We start from the raw sequence: 22,643 nt of genomic DNA, 5'->3' as shown, positions 1-22,643 counted from the left end.
TAAAATCCACCTTCCTACTCAGGGAGAAAGACTGAATAAAATTATTTAAATAAATAATAAATAATCCTGTCATTTTGTTAAAGAAGTTAGACATAATCTTCTTTCTTCTGCCATTACAGTCCCTTTAAAACTTTAGGGCCTTTACTTAATTTTCTGTGCTACTCATTTGACCAGCAAGCTCGTGTGGATTTATTTTTGTTTGTAAGCCTAGTGGACACGAAGAGAGTAAATTTAAAGAAAATGATATTTTCACAATTGTCAGCCAGATGTTGCAACACAAGTTGTTATCTCTAGAATTGTATAAATGGATGGGGTTTATGAAGAGGGAGAAGGACATTTCTGATCTTTTATCTCTTCAGTTCTGTTCATCTCATGGCTCACTGAAACTGGGACAATCAAAATGCAATGAGCAAGATTACTGTATATATGCTTTTATCTGTATTGATATGTATTCACTTGGTTGTATCAATTGACTGTAGAAGCCTAGAATAATAGAATAATAAACACATGTATATTATTAAATGAAGAGCTGAAAATTGTCCTTAGCTGTTCTGGATCATACCTGCTCTCATTTTCAGATTTTCCTCTTTTGTGTAGTAAATATAGTTAAATGTTCTTTTAATGCTGAGTTGGAATAAAATGCTTTGCAAATTATAAAACTGGACTTTAGCATATAATGAAAACTAAATTAAGCCTACTGTTGAAAAATAATTAATATTTAATCATTTTCAAACAATCAAATTTTGGTTTTATAACTCAAGAAATGAACAGACAGCATGCACTGCATCTAGCTGCTTTCTCCTCACTTTGTCCAGATGGGGAAATAAACCAAGAAGCATCACTAAACCATAGCTTCTTGGGGAACTCATGATTAATAGCCTCCAAACAAGCCAGAATATGACATCAAATTAGACTTCCATATCCTGGCTTCATGGAAAACTTTAATCACAGTTTCTGGTTTGGAGATAAATTGACACCAGGATTAACATTTCTTCATGCTTGTAGTTCCTCAAAGCCTACCAACCAGGCATTCTCCAGCAGCCGCTGAGAGACCTTCCACCATCTTTAACTGCCATTCTGCTGACCACTGAGTGGGAGGGAGACAGCCTACCAACCAGGTACTCTCCAACAGCCACTGAGAGACCTTTATGCCATTTTTAACTGCCATTCGATAGGTCACTGGGTTGGAGGGAGCCAGCCTACCAACCAGATACTCTCAAACAGCTCCTAAGAGACCTTTCTGCCATCTTTAACTGCCATTCCACCAGTTGCTGAGTGGGAGGGAGCCAATCTACCAACCAGGAACTCTCCAGCAGCCACTTAGAGACCCTCCCGCCATCTTTAACTGCTTCGGGGTGGCCTTTTCCATCAGCTGTCCTGCTGACTAGTGTTCTACTGAAGGTCTGATGCCATCAGGATACCTATGGTCTCACGCAGACTCAACCACTAGTGAGAGCAACAAGTGCTGTGGCCTGATTGGCGGCATCCCTGAAGTGCACTCCACTCGCCTTTCCCTCCTACTGCTCAGCATCACCCTGGAGAGGTTGGTGCAGTAGAGCCACTATACCATCGCCGCCATTTCGCATTGTCTTGACCTTGCCACTGGGTAGCCATTGCCCAAAGTTACTTCAAGTCACTGATACCTTATAGGATGACAGTACTGGGGAATTTGTATTATATTTATACACTGTGTATTTGCAGTGAAGTGGCCAAACTGTAAGCCACTCAGAGTCCCCTTCGGGGTGAGAAGAGCGGGGTAGAAATATAGTAAATAAATAATGAATCATGTTAATATCTTAGTATGTTCAGCTGAGACTTTCTTATTCAGATTTGGATGCTAACATCATTTTACAATATGAGATGCATACACTTGGTGTCGTTGACCAAAAATAATTAAGGAACACAGTGAAATAAAGAAGAGAGAACAATGTTCAAAAAGAATGCCTAAACAGGCAGGCGAGATAATTGGAGCATATATGCATGGTTCATCTATATTAAAGATGTTAAAGAACCACTGATTTCAGTTAAAGAGATGAGCACATTTTTAATTTAGTGGATATTCAAAGTGTGAAATGAAGATGAACACACATAGCAAAATAGTTATCACAATCAAACCCAAATAATTTTCATTGTATATTATTTTTAATGATCCTGAAAATTCAAAGGAAATGAACTTTTAATACACAGGGGAATCAGTTAGAAGTGTAACATAGTACATTGTGAATCATGAGGATTCCTGGAAAAACTGGAAATTGAGGATACGTTTGTAGAAATATTTAAAGGGCAGATTCTTCTGATAAGCCTTCTGTTGTTTCCCATTCAGAATTTTGACATGAGAATTGGATGTGTTTGTGAGTGAAATCAAAAGGCAAAAAGTAAGCAGGGTATAAAACAACATGGGTATCTTATTTGGTTTTATTAAATAATCACGATAGAATGGCATTGACCTGACATACATGAAAATCAACCATTTAACAACAAATATTGTTAAATGATTGATTTAGCCTATATTATGTGGTGTTTCTTCTTTTTTTCACTTCACTGAAATGAAATCCCAGAGTCTTTTTTTGCTTTTTTTAGAAAAATATTAAAAATCTAACAAAAGGTAGGTTTTTGAAATACGCTTGTTTATTTGTTTAAAAGCCATTTTATAGTGCTTAAAAGGCATAGAGAAAGATCAAAACTTTCATATTGTGTATGTTAATGATTTAGAGTGATAATGATCCAGTTATAGTGATTAGACTACATTTATCACTGTAATTGGATATTATTTATTTATAATAAATAATAAATTATAATAATAAATTATAATAATAATAAATTATAAATTATTTATTATTATTTATTTATAATAAATAATACCATTCATGGTTTTATTTTGTTGATGTGAAACAGTATCCAACATCTATTGTTCCAGCTGTTCTTTTGAGTTTAGTGTTTCTGAAATGGTCAAGACTTGTATTTTGGGCTTCATATACACTTGGGGAGGGGAGTGAAAATGAAATTAAGAGAAATTATAGAGAATGGGTGCATCCTAGCCCAAAGTGAACTAGTGTTCTCAGTTCAATGACATTCTGTTCTTGAGATATGAGCTTCATTGAAATTCTTATGTCTCCTGGTAGAGATGTTGCAGCCAGTATCATGAGAGTGAAGGGATTTTCTTGAGGAGTGGGTTCTGTAGGCATAGACGTGTACATTTCAGGAGCATCTTTATTGCTTTGGGGGAGTTCTACTATATCATCTCTAGAAATCTCTGGCAAAGGAAATGTCTTATTGGATGTTTTAAAAGATAAACAAGAGAGGCCCTCCTCCCACAATATGGGAATTGTGGACATTCCTCATCTTCAAATGAACAATCCATGCTTCCTGAACCAATATTGATTAGAAATTTTTATTTCCACTTCTCCAAATTTTGTGATAGTAACTTGTATCCAAAAATGTATCTCATGTTTTAAGAACATGTAAATTTGGGAGTTAAACACAAATGAAATGCATGCAAAATGCATATTGAGGTTGACACACGTTCAAAATATTGCAAAGGTTTGTGTTGGGTTTTGCAGAAATACAGCGTTTTTGTACTATTTCTGAAAATGTGCAAACACTAGCATAATGGCCTTGCACTTCCACAACACCCTATTGGATACAGTTCACAGACTTGAATTAGCCTAGTCTATCTATTTTTAACCACAAGTCTCTACTAAAGCATCTGGGTCTATTATATTAAGTATCACAGAATTCGGAGGTATTAAGAGTGTGAAGGATGCTGAAATATGTTGATGTCCTATCAGTTATTATTAGACAAACTATATAGTGAGATGATAATAGAAGAAGCACTGCATATTTTAAGTTGTCCTATTATATTGTGATAGACAGGTCTCTGTTCTGCATCTTTTGCATTTTAGGTTCTAAAACTGAACTTTTTGACTATGGCTACTTTGGACAAAAGTTACACAATTTACCACTTACTCATACTTGCAGCCACAAGAAATTAGATTAAGGTTGGAAGAGCAGTTTAGTTTAGGACTAGCCATTTAATCCTGTGCCAAATTTATTCACACTGTTGTATGCACATTCATGTTCCCGTAAATTTCATAGGGTTTTCTTGGACAAGAAATACTCCAAGGTGGTTTGTCTACTTCCATTCTCTGAAAAACAGCCTGAAGGATCTGGTATTCATTGGTGGTTTCCCATCCACACCACACCCTGCCTAACATCCAAGATTTAATAGGACCTTGAGCCTATACACTGTGGGAAGAAGCTATTATTTGTGCTCCTTTTGTACTTTCCAAATTATTTTTAATTACTTTACTCATTTATATAATGTCCTTTCCTCTATAACAGTGATTCTCAACCTGTGGATCCCCATATGTTTTGGCCTACAACTCCCAGAAATCCCAGCCTGTTTACCAGCTGTAGGGATTTCTGAGAGTTGAAGGTCAAAATATCTAGGGACCCACAGGTTCAGAACCACTGCTCTATAACCTCTGATTTTGCCATTCCCTTTTTCAAGTGCATGCATTTCCTTAAATCTTTCTTATAACCTGATGTCAATAGAGGTTTTTAATGCATCATGGGATGGTACTGTTGGAGGCTGCAGAATTATTCTTTTTCTTTCTTTCCTTTTCTTTCTTTACTTTCCCCAGAAAGGATTTGCATTTCATCTACATTCAATAAATTGCAAAGAGCTACACATTTGTTCAGACTCATTCACCATAGTGCAGAATCTTTCTCTGTAATTTGTAAACACTGCCTTACATCGTGAAAGCAGCTTTCTTGTAAAGTGCCTCGATCCAAGAGTCATGCCAAGCTTTCTATGAATTGTTTCCATAGAGAGGAATGACCCAGAATGCAGTTTATTGAAACCAAATTAAAAAAAACAAAAACAAAAGTGACCTGCTTGTGCCACTACAAATGAGGTTTGATACATCTGAATATTTTGCATGTGGATTTGATTTCCCACCCCTGGTCACTGCTGAATACCAGCATTGTTTTCAAAAGCTGATTGAAAGCAAAGATGGATAAGTGTTTGGAAGTTCATCATTTGCAAAGCAAAGTATGTTATATTCCACAGTGGGTGCTCAGCAGGCTTGTCATGTGGGCAAGTAAGTTGGATACAGCTTTTCTCCATTGTTAAGAGCATCTCATCTCTCCCTCTTTCCCCTTGACATTTTCAAACAACAGTCTTGCTTCACAGAGTTAGCACAGGATTGAATTTATCATTCCTCCTACCTAATCCCTGAGTTGAAGTTTCCTATTGTTTTTCTTAATTGGTGTCAAGGTGTTATTTCTAGTTCTTTTGAGAGCTTATAGCACACTGAGTGGGGAGACTTTTCATTCCAAAGGCCACAACCTCTTGTAACAAATCTTTCATGGACTGGAAACATGGTACTAGTACAAAAAATCATTCTCCTATGTTTGTATGTGTATGCACACACATACAAACACACACAAACACACAAACACAGTTCAAGGTGCTTCCTTGTGCATATGGGGAATTACTGTGTTTTTAAGGGGATCTCCCGCCAGTTCAGATGCGAGATTTCTTAAAAGGAAAATTGCTATGTGATGTGTGGCTGAGAAGAGGAAGCAGTGGAGTGGTAAAAAAGAGGACTGTTTAGTAGGGCTGTGCACAGTTCTGTTTTTGAAAATGGGCTCCAGGTGGTTTGAGCCAGGCCGGGGGTAGCCAAACTTTAGCTGGAACAGATCACAGCAGCCAAATCTTTTCAGCTAATGGGGGCTAATAGGGACCAATTAGCCCCCATCAGGAAAGCTGCGGCTAGCTACTCCTTTACTTTCTTCCCCTGCAGCCTTCTCCATCCATTTCTAAAGGTCTTTCCCCCTGCACCCATTTGAGGCAAATGGGAACTCGCTTTCCCAGCAGCACTTTGTGCTACACAAGCATTGAAGGAGCCTTGTGCTCCCTTCCGACACATGATGGGAGTTAAGGTTTTCCTTTCTGTGTGTTTCTCACTTTCTTTCTCAACAATTGGAGGCCTGGATGGCTGTGTTCATTCTCTTCCCCCTCTTGTGGCGTTCACTTGGGACTTCAATTCCCAGACCCCCTTTTGTGTTTTTTAATGTTATGGTAAAAACTTTAAATATTTCCAAAAAAAATTGGTCAACTATCTTACCAAGTTTGTCAAATATCATCCAGTAGAAAGGTTAACACAACACTCCTCTTAAGATTCTAATTTTGAAATGGGAGGATAAACAGGCTGCTTTGAATCTTTCTTGCTATTGAATGAAGCATACAAACCGGTTAGCTACTCCCCAAGGAAGGATCATTGCATGGATATTGCAGTTTGCAGACAATTCTATAGAGATTTTATGCTGTCTACATTTCTATGAATATTTCATATTTAACATCGTCTAGGTTTTATGCATATTAAGAAACTGATCTCAAATATATAAGAAACATGATATTTCTACTAAAATGTTTGTCCTGTGCAAGCACAGTCTACAAGTGTTTATCAATACATATTGATAGTGATAGTACAGGTAGTATGTGAGTTACAAACAATTGACTTACAAATGTTCTATAGTTAAGAAAGGGGGCGAAACAACAGAAAGTGAGAGAAATCTACCTCTCGGAAGGGAAATTCACTAGTGAAAGCGTTATCAATGGGAAATGTATCTCGACAGAAGCTTTATCCCCAATCCTTGTTTCCACAAGAAGCCAAATTTTTCAAAATCCAATTATTGCAGGGACAGAAAGTGAGGTGAAATCTTTTAAACAAGGGCACAGACAGCAAAACAAACATCACAGGAGTGTTAACACTTATATGGAAGCCTCCAGACCCTATCTTGTTCAGAACTGAAGGACTACCTGTACTGTAATACATAGTTCTATATTGTTTTATCCAGCACAGTTATACCAATGTTCAGAGAGAGAACCCTATTTGTAAGACTGGCATTCATAAGGCATTGTTTGCTTATCTTAGTCCAATCAGTTTCCTGATCCTTTCCTATAAGCCAGTGTATTCATTGCTCTTACCAAGGACTTCTGTTTATCTTATCCATTTAATCATGGCACAAATTAGCAGTCACTACTTCCCATTTGACTCTCTATCTTACATGCCTTTGTTTTCATTTTGCACCTACTGATTGTATCTATCTCCAATCAAAGATGAGTTTCACTGGACTTTCAAAAAGTGCCACCAACTAAACATCACTAATCTCTTTGTCTGGCTGTCTGCCATCAAACATCAATAAGATAATTGTGATGCTGGGTTTCACCTACTAGTTTCTCATTTTTTCTAAATGAGAAGTTACTTGCCTTCGTGTTACTTCTGTTTATTGTTCTCAGACAATGAACCCATATAACTTGTGGTAAACTGTTTCTTCAAACAGGAATTATGTTTTTAAACCTATACAAGGGTTATCCAGAAAGTAGATTACATTTTGGAATTAAAAATGAACAATGTATAGGAGAAAACATTTACCATATGCAGTTGAAAGCCACACCCAAATACCACTTCTCAACATAGTCGCCATTCAAATCTAGGCACTTATCATAGCAATGAATGAGCTTGGCAACTCTTTCCCCACAAAACTCTGCTGCTTGCATCCTTAACCAGCTGGTCACCCCTCCCGCAGCTGCGCTTCGTCACCAAAACGCTGCGTTGAGGACTTCTAAATAGAATTTCTTTGCTGTATTCTAACCGTTTTCAAAACTACACTGATTGAATTAGATCCTCTTGATATATTTCAAGCTATATAAAATACTGACCTGTCAACAGTAACATGGAATTTTTGGTTTGGCCAAGTATGCAGGCTTTTTCTAATTCAAGGAACAGTCTCTTGTTCTGCAAATTTGTAGATCCTTTGCAGATAGACTTCTTCATTTGCTATCTTTGGAAATTGCATGGTTGGACTTAATGGACACATTTAGGCTATAATAAAGCTTTAGGAAACAGCCGTTTAACTTTCTTATAACTGTGTTAGTTATGCCTCTATACACAATTGAAATGCAAAGTTTATATTCCATTAGACTATGAATCGCCTATTTTTCTTATGATTTGTATGCCATGTGATAAAACTGTATTTCTAATCTGTTGCCTCCCAATACAACAAACTAGAATTTAATTCTGATATATATATCCATGCTTAAGAACTTTGTTGTGCTTTTGTCATTAAAGAAATCAAGAGCTTGGCTCTAAGTGTGAATATTTTTAAATCATTTGAATGTTTTGCTTGATCTTATATTTAGTAGAAATATTTGGTCTCCAAGGTATCTCAAGGTATCAGTAGCTATTGGAATATCTATTTAGTAGTAGTAAGACAAAAAGAAAAAGTCTACAATATAAATTATGACAGGAAGTTTAGGGTAGATACTTAAACATGGATTTCTATAATCTTTTTTAATAATCTAGGGAACAAAGTACACTTTCAATAAACCATAACGTTTTGTATGTGGAGTTCTCCTTAATGGGCAATTACTATGATGTAAGGCAGGGGGTAATTATGGGTGACAAAACAGAAAGGTTTATTTTTTATTATGAAATTTTCATGAAGAATTAAATTACACCAAGTCATATGTTTCACCTAAATGTAGGGTGCCTTCCAGATCAGTGCTACTCAAAGTGGTAATTTGTGGACCAGTGCGGATCTCCAAGCTATTAGTTATTGGCCCTTTGATATTTCCAGGAAAGAGAGAAACAGTGGAAACCAATAGGCACCGATATAGGGTTGGTCCCTAGCACACTGGGATAGGAAGGTCCTGCCAATTCCCCAATTTCGATAGCGAAGAAGCACTTCCCTAGAATACAAAATCTGTGTGTGTAGGAGTTTGAGTTCAATTTGATTTACACAATAATTCTCCACTACACTTGATAGTAGAGAGACAATACAAACATATTTTCAATATTGTTATATTTTTACAACAATATCCAAACACACTGAAAGTCATTCATATTGTTACTCTATAAGACTATTCACATTCAGAAAAGTTTTCTATTGTTTACTAGAAAATTTGTGCCTGTGTTACTGTTTTCAGTGTTACTTTGTCTATACTTGTTGGCATTTCCAAAACTCAGATACATGTGCTTTGGAAGCACAGAGTGCATTTCTTTAATATTTGATGTTTTCCTGTTTTGCTGGTACAAAACTAAGAGATTAAGTCTATGAAATTATTCTGCAAATGTTATAAAGATGCCAAATACTAAAATTTAGTATGCCTATCAAGTTATAAATGATGTGTTAAAGCTCGAAATAAATTCCAGTTTGATAAGAGTAAGTGACACAGATTTCCATTCACTCCAGTTTTTATTTTTCCACCTGGGGATGTAATTTCCAAATAAGTAATTTCCAAATATGGTAAAGTGACCTGCCAGTACCCTGGAGATTTATAGGCTTTTTCATTTTTATTTATCTATTTATTTGTGTCCTACTAGTCAAAGTAAGTCTTCTCAAAGTAGATTTATGATATTAAAATCGCTTTGAATAAAATTTTATTTTTTAATGTTCAGTATTACAGCCGAAACAATGAAAAATGTTATTTAAAAATGTCCAATCAAAAGAAGAATGAAACAATTCTGAAATAGGGATGTGTTCCAAACTTAAAAACTGTGTCAAAGAAGGCTTGCTGAGTATTTCTAGGGGGGAAAAATTCCACAAAGAAGTAGAAAGGAATAAGATACCTTCCTCAATTGGATTATAATGTTTCTTGAACATTTTATTTTTTAAAAAATAATGATTTTAATCAAACAAGGTAACTAACCCAAATTATTAATTAATGATTACTTTGGAAGCTATTAGCAAAGACATGAAACAGTTATGGAATCCTATTTTCCAATGTGGCTGCTCCTCGACTCTGGTACTCCGTGCCTAGGGAAGCCAGAATGGTCCCTTCCCTGCTGCCCTTCTGGCGACAGGATAAAACCTTTTTATTCAGGCAGGCTTTTAAAGAAGAGAGTTTTTCAGAATGAGATGGGGGGTGCCGTGTTTTTTGTAATTTAATAGATTCAGTAGATTTGTTTAATGATTTTGTTGCTTTTAACTATATTTTGAATATTTTTATGTTTAGTTTTACATTGATGTTTATATGCATTAGGTTTTATTTCACACATTATTATAGTTTTAAGTGTTAGCCAATTTGAGTCTCCTTTGGTAGAGAAAAAGTGGGGTATAAATTTATCATCATTCCTCTCCTAAATTATTTACCAAATAAATCATAATTTACACTTGCCTGAATCTATCTGGTTGTCTTAACTAGACTACCATTCAATAAGTGATTTGGTGTATTTTCTACTAATAGCATCAGTTTACAAAAATAGCATCCATGTCAATATGTATGTGAGATTTTTTACCTGAAATAAAAAGTGCTAAAAATTTGGGGGAGAGTGGCAGAATGAAGAAATTTCTTCACTGGCTTAATTTATAACACCAGATAAAATTTATCTTTATAAAGCTGTGCAAAAAAACCTTACCTGTAAATGAGATCACTGAGAAATATGTAAATTTTACATATGCCAAAAACAAAAATGGTGGTTATATTTTCCTTCTTCTCTGAAAATAAGCAGAGAAGTGGGAAGGAAAAGTTTGTATGTTAGTATTCTTGAAATGTGATTTTCCTGGATATCAGAAATGCCAGACTGAAAGCTTAGGCCATTTCATTCTAAAGGAGAAAACATTGGGTATCACAAGAGACCATGTGGCTCATGCAAAGACAGAGACAGTCAGACAGAGAGAAAGAGAGAGATATATACACTCAGGACTTTGAAGAAGTTAAAAACAGATTCTGGGCAGTGTGCCAGTCTCCTACTGTGTTGTGCCCTGTTAATCTCCACAGAGATTTTTGCAAACTGAATATATAGCAGAAGGGTTCTTGGAATACCAGAAACAATTCTCTGTCTGCACAGAGCCTAACGTCAGCTGACAATGCTGAGCTCAAGGACACCCACACTTTGGGATAATAAGAAGCAGGGAAATTTGGATCATTGGAATGCAAGATCCATTCATTATAGTGCAACATGAAGGAGAAAATGAGTGAGAGGAAAATGCAACAGATAAGGCAGGTTATGACCAGCAGTTATTGGGGCAAGAATCATGACAGGTACCAAAGCAATACAAAGTTAAGACAAGGCCACACAATCAGTACAGGATGAGTGTCGCACATAAAGTGATCATGTTCAACAACTTCACTACCCCTCATGGATAAACACATGGATTGATTGCTTGTAAAGACTGTATATTTTAGGAGATTATAAGAAGAAATTGAAGTCAACTATTAGAATTAGTTTTAGGATGATCATACAAAGGAAGCAAAGACTTCTGATTTTAATGTTCGTGTATTTAGCATATACACGTTGAGCATTCTTTATTCTGCTTGAACTATCCAATAGAAAAGATATCACTATCTCAGCCATCCATGTGGAAAATTTCAGATTTTCAGTATCTGGATAAGAAATACTTGACATATATTAAACACAAACTCCAGGGTTGAGTGTTGAAATTTGTGTCATCATAAACAATCATTTGTAGCTCAGTAAGATTGTCTGACAGGGGAATGGACTTGGTGGTGGGTCTGTAAGTTACTGTGGAGATCTATTCTGGATTTACATGGACTTTTGCAATGCGGACATACATTTACAGATGGAAGGAAGTCCCAATAAGGGTGTTCTTGATGTGCCTTCCTCTTGGCACATTTCTCCCTTTTGCCCTGTATTCGTGCCTCTTTAAAATCCGTAGCATTGTTGGTAAAAGCTGACCTTCAGTTAGAACACTCGAGTGTCAGGGCTTCCCAGTTCTCTGTGTTTATTCCACACTTTTTAAGATTAGTTTTAAGACCATATTTAAATCTCTTGTGCTGTTCACCAACATTCCCTTTTCCATTCTTGAACTGAGAGTAAAGTAACTGCTTTGAGTGATCGAGCATTCAGACAACATTGCCAGTCTGAAGAATCATAGTTTTGATGCTAGTAGTCTTTGCTTCTTCCAGAACACTGATGTTTGTCTGTCTGTCTTCCCAAGGAATTTGCAGGATTTTTTGGAGGCAGTACCGATAGAATCTTAGAATGACGTTTGTATATGGTCCATGTTTCGCAGATGTACAGCAGAGTTGGGAGGACAATAGCTTTATAAACAAACATCTTGGTTTCCCTAAGAATGTTATGATCTATGTAGCCATAGACTCACAGAAGTAGAAAAAGGCTTGGAGATGGAGCTCTAAGGGACACTCTTTCCTCAAGTATATGCTGAGCATGACAAATATCAGATTGGAAACAAGGGAAGGAGAATGAAGAAGTCATAGTGCCTAGTTTGCAGGACTTGAGTAGAGTTATTGATGCACCTTGGAAGTCTCTCATTCATAGGATTGTGGTAAATCCAGTCTCACCACAAGAAAATTAACAATGACAATAAATTTCAACACTTTGTGTTTTTATGCAGGGGCAACCAGTAAATTCAGCTTAAATTTCTGCTCCTGATTTCCGCTAATTCAATAAAAGGAATCTTCCAAACAATAATGGCACATGAAATGTTTGTGCTTGATTGATATATTTCCAATTTTAAACTAAAGGGTGGTGATTATAGGTACAGTGTGATAAAATTAGACGTAAGAAAAAGAAAACCATCTATGCCTTCTAGACCAAGTTATATCAATTAGCTTAATAATTGTGTCCCATACACTACTCCATCTTGATCAACCTCATACACATAACCATCCCAGGGCAATCACATTCCCATCTACAGTTTGGCCAGCCAAATCCTCTGTGTTGAGAAGTTAAGTCCCCTGCATTTTACTACAGTATGTTCAATTGAATCTTTGCCACTTGTGCCTATTATTTTGGAATTTGGAAAATTCCCAAGTTGAATGTATTTTTGGGCTGCTACATTGTCCTCCATGCCCTCCAGAATTTGAAGCCTCAAGTGATGGCAGATGTTTCCTTTCCTGGTTCTCTAATTGATGTGAACAAGTATACCAGGTGTCAAAATTACCTCCTACAAAATCTGAGATTTAGCCAGTTAGACAAAGTGTAATTAACCCAATATATATTGGGGGGAAGCCTAATTTATATTTCAGTGTCTTTAAAATATATTCTTTGAACAAGTTACTAGCAGCTGCTTGTTTGAAGCAAGACCATTTTTGTGTGCCCCTCAATCTCCTCAGATGTCAAAATAACTTTTGCCAGAAAATAATTTTTCAAAAAATATTGCTCCCAAATGCATTTTAGGAAGTGTGATGGGTGATGGATATTTCCAGTTCACCATGTTTGGACCCTGCCCCCGCCCCTATATTTTACTCCAGAGTATGCACTAGAGAGCTTGGAGGGAATTTCTGTCTCATTTTGTTGGGTCCCTGGTCTAGTTTTGGGATAAAACCATTCTTTTTTAAAAACTGAAACATGATGAAAACACCCAGAGATGTATTTCCATGCAGTTGGAGATGGGGGGTAAGCACAACCCATCAACTTCTGTTGATGTGTCCCCCTAGCCCTCCACAGTTGTCAACTCCCAATCTGACTAAATGTTTGGGTTTTGCTGTTTCTCTATTATGCTCTCTTTTTCAGCAGAACTAGTTGCTATGGATAGCTTTATTTTCCATGTCTCCCAACTGACATTGCTTCCACCTAAAATGTTTGGGCTTCTGCCAAATATGGTATTGCAGACACTTGCTTTTTCTGTTTGAAAATAGAATACTTTTAAATAGAGAAGGAAGCTGAATTCCAGGCATCTTTTTTATAGCAACTTGAAGCATTAACGTTTTGTTTTTGTTGCTGTCTTGATTTTGCTCTGCTTACATTTCTTGGTAATGCACAATTTGATTGCACCAAGAGCTTTCCTTGTGTACTTTCAGGGTGCTTTGAGAATTCCGTAATGGTGGTCTCCTGAGAAAACTATAGTGGGAACACTTAAAAGAAAAGTTCTTAAGAGTTTAAATTATTAATGAAGAACAAGAGAGAGGAAGGAGGAGGGAAGGCAATAAATAGTAACCTTTATAGTATCATTATTGCTGCTATGGCTATTTTCTAAGGAGCCATCAGAATCCAAGGAAATATAGTCCTATAAAGTTTTATGAAACTCTATTCAGAAAACAAGATGGCATTTTACTACTAATGTATTCTGAACTCTTAAGTGATTTGGTCACATTAGAAATTATATGTAACTCTGTTATCTAGTCTTTTGCCTTTTGGTGGAGATAGTATTTGCTGTTGAGTTTAACTCTTGTTTTATGCAGTAGTTCATCTCATGTTTTATATACCCAGTGACTTAATCACATTTGGCACAAGTTTGCTTATCACAACTACACCTGAATGTCCTCTTTTTAGGGAAAGAAATCATAAGTATAAACAAGATCCATATAAGAGTATCAAAAGTGAGACTGGGAAATTTGCGTTTCTCTCAAAACTTCATACCATGTCGCAATAGCTATACAAGGAACCAGTCCCAACTAAACAAAAACAGATCATTGTTCTGTACTCTTGTTTTTAAAAGTCAGTAACTAGTACTGATGTGAAAAGCTTCTTGTTTTGTCTTTTAAAAAATTAACAATGTTGAAATAAATCTACACAAAAAGATGAAACTGTCAGCTGTGATCGTGATAGTCATGATTGTAAATGGTGAGACCTAAACTGAATACGTAAATGAACTTGAACATCAAATAACAAAATGTGGACAAAGTCCATAATTAATCAAAATACTTAACAATAGCCTCATTAAACTTAATCTGGGGCCACCTCTTGTTCATTTTAGATAAAACCATTCAAAAATACACAAAATTTGCATGTGATTACTTTGCATAGATTTATAATTTTCTGTGCAGAAAATTCTGTTCTCTGCACAAAGCAACCTTATGTGAATTTTGCACAAAATAAGCTCCAAACTGCAAGTATTTGGAAACTGCTCACGATTTTTGAAGTCTTTCTGACAGCAGGAAAAAAAGTATTAACACTACTTATTGTTTCCTTCAAGAGTAAAATTAGCAGAAACTGCATCTCTACATCAGTACTAAGATTCTGGTGGTGGGAGACAGAAAAAGTGCTAAGATTGTCCTGCAGGGCTTTAAAGCAATGTCCCCTCCAGCATCCTTTTATACTCTCATCAAGAAAAATCTGCAAGCAGAAACTCAGTTCCATTCTCAAGAAGTAAATGATAATATTATGTAGACTCATATATAAGTCTATACCTTTTAGCTAAAAAATTACCCCAAAAACCAGGTTAAGTTCTCTGAGTCAAGTGATGAAAAACCTTTTTGAAGACTTGGGCAGGTGGTGGCCAGGGACAGCAGGTACTTTTACCAGCTTTTGATCCCCAATTTGTCTATAGGTTATATCAAAATCTATCATTTTGTCCCCAAAACCTACCCTCTACATACACATGAGGCTGACATATATGAGTATATATGGTAGATGTGTAAACAGAAGAACAGATTTGGGAATTTACTGATGGCATTATGTATTTGCAAAAGGACTCTAAAAGCAAGTTTATATAAAAGAATATGTAATCCTCACCTAATGTGAGTAGCAAGTTAGCAGTAGGTAATTATGTATTATATCCAATGTTTTTGTTTACCTGCTCTGAAACCTCAGGGGTAAAAGCGTTACAAAAGCTTAAATGTAATATTTGTACAGCTGGAAAAATAACACCACGGTGCACAGGCATCTTTAATTTGTATTATTATGTTCAGTTTCTAGCTGAATATTCAATACTATATGTTGCATAATGACTTTCTTGCCTTAGTGTTTCATCATTTGCCCAGTCATGTATATTAAATTTTCCTCAATATCACATAATGATTTTAATTCCCGCTTTATTGCAGTTTTCTAATTGAAGAAGTACAACATACCTGTCATGCTCTATGAAGTGTCAGATAAAGAATTTTAATGAGTTGGATCCTGATAAGTAGATAACTAGTACATAAAAAATCCTAATAGATATTAATTATGGATATATTCATTTTATAGAAAGAAATTATAAATATTTGAATAGTATACACATATGGTTTTCCTTAGAAAGAAAGCAAATTATTTGCCATCTAGATGTATTTTATAACATGATATCAAATTGTTTTAGATGCCTATCTTGGTTACACATTTAACTTATTAAAGGGGAACTTTTAATTTTTTCTGTTAAGAAGAAGCAGAACAAATTCTTATAACAGAAGAGATTTTGGTTTCTGTGTCAGTGGGGCAGTGAATTCTCTCTGAGGTTTAGTTTGAACTTAAAAGAATCTCTTCAAGGTACTGAAAACAAATGCACAATAGGTTCAAGTATCTTGGGTAGTTCTTGTAAGGATAACTGATTTACAATGTATTCCCTTCTACATTTACCATTTCCTTCATTAACAACAACAAAACAGTGACATGCTGATGTCCATATGCAAAGGGACCTTGTAGCACATTAGATACTGATGAAATGCAGCTGGTAGCATAAGCTTTCATAGACTAAATCTATTTTCTCATGCGTTTGCAGACTAACACAGCGAAGACTTTGAATACTAATGTCTGCAGATGAGAATTCATACTTTTTATATCAGGGAGATCAGAACTATTATCAGAATTTCTATGCTAGATTAAATCGCTTTTCTTTCTATCTCAGCATTTTAGCTACTGACCATAAGCACTCAAATTCTACAGAAGAGGTTTTTTACAATGACCCATAACCCTATATTTGCCCTGATATTTCCTCCCAGTTGTCAGGTAAATGCAAAAATATTGTGGAAAAAGTGCCACATTAATAATAAGTAACCAAGTAACCCATAATCTTAAATGGATTTGGTTACAATATCTTTTTTGTGCATTATTTCATAGTTAACTCTTTGTGATTAAAGAAATACCACAAATCCCTCATGATAATGAGATATAGTAGTAATAAAAATTACAACAATATGGGAAAGACAGTAAGTAGAGTTAGCAGGAAAGCATAGCAGGTCTGAAGTAATGATGCGAAAGTGGTCAGGGATCAGGGCAAACAACCTCTGTCTCCAGAGCTTCATAAAGTACTACTCAACTAACATTGAGGGTGGGAGGTGATATGAAATAACAAGAGATCTGTGTAATAAACATTTAGTACTTATATTCATGGTGGATATTTGAGTCTTAGCAGGTACAAGAAGCAGCATTTTGGTTTTCAGTTTATAGAACTTTTTGTTCAGTATATAAGACACAAATTTTGAGGTGTATCTATACTGCAAAATAATGCAGTTTGACACCAATTTCATGGCAATAGTTCAATGCTATGGAATCATGGGAGTTGTAATTTTACAAGGATTTTACCTTCTCTGCCAAGGAGGGCTGGTTCCTCGTGAAACTACAAATCCCAATATTCCTTAGCATTGAACCATAGCAGTTAAAGCGGCATTAAACTGCTATAGATGAGCTTTAAACCAAAACTTCTACAGATACTATTCTTCTGTTTGGCTTTCTTCTGTCAGAAGGCTACATCAAGGGAGAGGGTGGATTTGATTTTCCCAACTGAAAAACATTTTCATACTATCTATTTGTCATGCTGCAAGTGTCCACCAGAACTACCAGCATTGAGTAAGCAAGAAGCCAGCCTAGGCATGCAAAGGGTATAAATTCATCTTATACACCTGGGTCTTCATTCTTTGAATTTTTCACATCATTTTAACCCCAGACTCGGAGTTCAAATATATAGCATCTATGTAAAATGCATGAATTACCTACATAAAAATGTTAACGGAGACCATCAAATCCCAAATGTCTGGCTGCCTTGCTGTGATACGTGCTAGTAGGTGAAGGTGTGATAGAATTTGTTGGCCAGAACTGCCCATTTCTTTAGTTGAGCCAACAGACTCAGGTCATGGAGGAGATATTCCTGTTGCTATGGCCATGATATCATACACTGTTATTAACATGTGGTTGGTTATTTTATATTTCAGATCACTGCTTCTAGTTGAGCACAAAGAAACCGCAGAGACTTCAACATCCTTCGTTGAGAAGAAAAGCCAACAGAGCAAGATTAATATAGGCTTGTTTCTGGCGGCCTTTTGGTACAAAAGCTGACTTCAAGGGAGGCAGAAAAGAAAGAAACACTGTGGTATTTAATGAGCTGTGAAATGAAGCGCTGTTGCTGCTGCTGTGGTTGCTACTGCAACTCCTCTTCCTCTTAACACTCAGATTCTGAAATTCACCTGCTATTCATTGTGCTTAATATACATGTTTCTGCAGTGTGGATTTAGAAGATCCCAGGAACGAATTCACAACGGCTGCCGGGGAAAGGCCACCAAACATGCCTACAGAAACACTACAGACAGGTAGCATGGTCAAACCCGTCAGCCCTGCCATCACGTTCACCTCAGCCGTTCCTCTCCGTATCTTAAACAAAGGACCTGACTATTTTCGTAGGCAGGCTGAGCCTAACCCCAAAAGACTTAGCGCCGTGGAGAGGCTAGAAGCTGACAAGGCAAAATACGTAAAGAGCCAAGAGGTCATAAATGCCAAACAAGAACCAGTGAAGCCGGCAGTGCTTCCCAAACCACCAGTGTGCCCGGCAAGTAAGCGCTCCTTGGGCAGCCCTACCTTGAAAGTTTTCAGTAACAATGTAAAGACTGAGAGTGGCGTCCAGAGGGAGAATCTGAAGCTAGAGATTTTGAAAAACATCATCAACAGCTCAGAGGGGTCCAGCTCAGGTTCGGGTCACAAACATAGTTCACGCAACTGGCCTCCCCACAAGTCCGATTCAGGAGACCTTAACCGGCACTCGTTTGCAGAATCCTTAAAGGTTTACCCCACTCAAGGCCGTGGCAGCCCTCAAGACAGCAACTCCAGTGTGGGTAGGCGGCTATTGGAACAATCAACAGAAGCATTCTTGCATGTTTCTCATAGTTCCTCAGACATTAGAAAAGTATCTAGTGGCAAACCCTTAAAAGCAATACCCTGCAGTAGTTCAGCTCCACCTCTGCCTCCCAAACCCAAAATTGCTGCCCTCACAACATTAAAATCCCCAGAGATAGATGCAGTGGAAACCAGTTGTGGAGTCAGCCGGCGTCCTTCCTTACAGCGTTCAAAGTCAGACTTGAGTGACAGATACTTTCGAGTCGATGCAGATGTTGAAAGATTCTTTAACTACTGTGGACTCGATCCTGAAGAGCTTGAAAATCTTGGGATGGAAAATTTTGCAAGGGCTAACTCTGATATTATCTCTCTCAATTTTCGCAGTGCAAGTATGATCAGTTCGGACTGTGAACAGTCTCAGGACAGTAACAGTGACCTTAGAAATGATGACAGTGCCAATGACCGCGTGCCATATGGCATTTCTGCAATTGAAAGAAATGCCAGAATCATCAAGTGGTTATACAGCATCAAGCAAGCTAGGGAGTCACAGAAAGTATCCCATGTGTGAGAAAATATGCAGGAGGGAAGCGGGAAGGGGGGAGGCAAGGAAGGACTGTATCTTTGTGAATATTCAGTTGTGAAGGATTGTGAAGTCTACTTGAAGTCTTAATACACTTCTCAGATCTCTTTTTGTGTTGCTTGTTGTGCAATGTTTTCAAGTTGCATGCCTGTCAACATGTGAACTGACCTGGCTTCCACTTGAACAATAACTTGCTACAGAGCCTGGCTGAGCATATACACATATTGTCTGCCAAAAGTTTAAGACCAGAATCTAAATAGGGCTTTGTTTTTGAATAAGTTGTTTACATTAAATGGTTATATGGCTTCTTTTTAATAGTCCTGTAATCCCCTGTGGGTGTTTTTTAAAAATATCATACCATTTTTGGTGTCTTGAGCACAGATATAGTAAAGACACAGGTATCTTTTGAACTTAAATAAAGATGTATTAAGAGAACAAATTGCCAAATATGGTCATCATAAATCCTTCCCTAGAACAGCATAGTAGTCCATGGAATAAACGCCCAACATATAATGCATTTGTTTTTTCTTTTGTTTTTTTGAAGAGGTTGTTTACCTTCTAAAGAAATAGTCTATTGTTTTCTGTTTTGGCACTCTCACTGAAGCCCCCCACTACCCACTCTCACACACAGCCTTTCTGCAAGCAGTTTAAAAAGATATCTCAATGTTTATAAACTACTCTTGCAGGTGTTTGATATAAAAAAGAAATTCAGTATCTTGGTTTCACTAATCAAAGGGTATTTTGGAAGGAGGCTGAGAAAATGGCACATGAAAATCGTGGGTGACATTTTGAAGTGAGGTTCCTTGTCTTAAACTTTTGACGTGAATTGTTAGATCCTATTTGCTGATCTTGAATGCCTTTAACTAGACAAAGCACATCATGATTATAAGCTCCTGCTGATGACTACATTTTTGTAGCCCTGTTTGAGCAGTTCATGAACAGAAAATGGAAGTACACAGCCATATCAGTATGAGCCTCTTACCCAGAAGCTGAACACACTCAATATAGCTAAACTATATCTGAGAAAATTGTGATTATGTTGTCTTAAATATGTTATATCTTTAAGGCTGTGGAGGTTTGTTACAGCTCTAGGAAACTGTAGAAACAAGACAGTATGTAGCTTTTTTGTTTGTTTCGTTTTGTCCTCTCTTCTTCCCTTACCCTACAATGTTTAGTGCTGCACGTCAATCTGTTACACCTCTCTTTTTTTGACAATCTTGTGTCTTCCCAATGGTTTAACTGTCATGTCAAAGTGACGGTTGTGATGAGTAGCAGAGAAGTTGAAAGTGCAGTGGTCTGCTTCATTATTATGATTATGATTATTCTTCATGCTTTGGAGTACTTTGCAGCACTATCTTATACTTCATCAGCTAATAGGACTTTTTATTGTGTAAATGCTGTAAGACTTTGTACATATTTCAGTTCTTACGAGATCTTTAAAAAAGTGTTATGCTAATAAATAGCTTTTGGTGCAACTGCTGCTTATGTACTTCTCTTTCTGTATTGTTAACATCCTGTTTCAAACTGGATACCAAGAGGAAATAAAATGCAACCATTGAAAGAGAAATTCATATTAAATGTTCTATGAAAATATACTTCTCACTCCATCCTGCCATTGCCCTAGAACTCAAATAGATATGATACTTCAACATGTGTAAGCATGTAACATGTGCAGAATTTGTTTTGCAATAATTGTGCATGTTAGTATATCAGCACCACAGAAATCTCAATGAAAATGCTCTCTCCCAAAGGTGCTGTTCTTTCCAAGAAGAAATATTTCAGTGTTTCCAGGGTAAACTTCTTTTGCATTGTTAAAACAGCTGGGTATCTGGAGGTTTCACCAGGACCACATCTGGGAGGAAAGGGTTAAACTGCCTTTCCCTTGCAATCTGTTTCTAATCAAACTTTTCATAGCTGCTGTTTACAAAACAAATATCAGGTACATTCAAATGCTCAGCTGCATTTAACATCATGTCTAATTTGGCATCTGTAGGAACAACATTTCTTGAACTAGGTTTCGGCCAATTAGCCAGTTACAAATCTGCCTTACAGTAGATTGTCTATCACACATTATAATAGATTTCTTGTGAAAATTTCATGGCAGACCTTGTCAAAGGCCTTGCTGAAATTGAGATATGCTACATCCACAGCATTCCCTTCATTTATCAAGCTTTTCATCCTATCAACAAAAAAGATGTAAGCTTAGTCTATCATGACTAAGCTTGTTTTTGAGAAACATATATTGTCTTAGAGAGCATAGTATTCTTTTCTAAGTGCTTACAGATTGTCTCTTTAGTGATCTGCTCCAGACCCTTTTCTGGTATCGATGTCACTGGACAGTAGTTGTTTGGGTTCGCTTTCCCCCTTTTTTGAAGATGGAGATAATATTTGCCCTCCCCTTGTCTGCTAGAACTTCTCTTGTGCTCCAGGAGTTTTCAAAGATTATTTCCAGTAGTTCTGAGTTTACTTCTTCCACTTCTTTTAATATCCATGAAAGTAATTTCTCTGGCCCTGGAGACTCGTGCATGCAGGTCTGAAATGGTGACAAAAATAAGTCATTATCTCTAAAATTCTTACTGAAAGATAACAATGACAACTTTTTAATGAACTGTAGGATGTATCTATGCTAGTTAATATTTGCCCTAGATAATTTCATGGAAAGAAATACTAAAGCATGAAATATTTCTTGTTAATAATTTATTTTACTGAAGTCGAAGTACACGTAAGGTAATGTGGCAAAGGAAATAAATATGATAAACATAGATAAGAGCATCTAGCAAATATGACTGAAGTCATGGCCCAAAATACATGTGAAGTAGATTAAAATATGATTACTATCACCAGTCATATAACTGTATCTTTCCAAAGGATAAATAAGATGTACCCCAACCTTTGATGTAGGAGATGAAGGGAAACTATGGTTCAAAGCAAGGGCCTCATTTAGCTGCTCCTTTTACCAACCTACTTTGATGTCGTAAATGGCAGTGCCAAAAAAAAACCCTGAAATATTTTTGAACTAATTCAGGATTGAATCGGCAAAGGATTTTTTTCCCCAAATGTGTTCAGTTGTTAGAAGGAAGAATACAATAAACTTTTCTTGATACATATTTCAGGACATGCTGTGCAGTCCATGAGTCATCGCTTGGCGTCATGCAAATCATGTCACTACCTATAAGTTTAAAAAGTAGCTGAAGGTGACTTGCACAACTGAGCTTTAGAATAAACTTTGTGGTAAATGAATTTTTTAAAATTATCCCAAGGGAAACTTGTTTGTTTGATTTCAAAATAAAGCTGAATCATTTGAATAAATATTGTGGATAACTGCTGCA

General features: G+C 36.6%; 1 protein-coding gene across 5 annotated transcripts in view; it reads left to right on the top strand.

Annotated features, from left to right (window-relative positions):
• The window catches only part of fam110b (family with sequence similarity 110 member B), an 83,772-nt gene extending 62,983 nt beyond the window's left edge, over positions 1-20,789 (top strand). For all 5 annotated transcript variants that reach the window (XM_008108480.3, XM_016992843.2, XM_016992842.2 and 2 more), the window contains exon 2: positions 17,840-20,789. In XM_008108480.3, the coding sequence (XP_008106687.1) occupies positions 18,190-19,302 (1,113 nt within the window). In that variant the 5' untranslated portion in view covers positions 17,840-18,189 and the 3' untranslated portion in view covers positions 19,303-20,789. The remainder of the gene's footprint in view (positions 1-17,839) is intronic.
• Positions 20,790-22,643: the final 1,854 nt, after the last annotated feature.

Source organism: Anolis carolinensis, chromosome 4 (assembly GCF_035594765.1).
Source record: "Anolis carolinensis isolate JA03-04 chromosome 4, rAnoCar3.1.pri, whole genome shotgun sequence".
In the NCBI taxonomy this organism is placed as follows: domain Eukaryota; kingdom Metazoa; phylum Chordata; class Lepidosauria; order Squamata; family Dactyloidae; genus Anolis; species Anolis carolinensis.
This window is presented reverse-complemented; position numbering and strand designations above follow the sequence as displayed.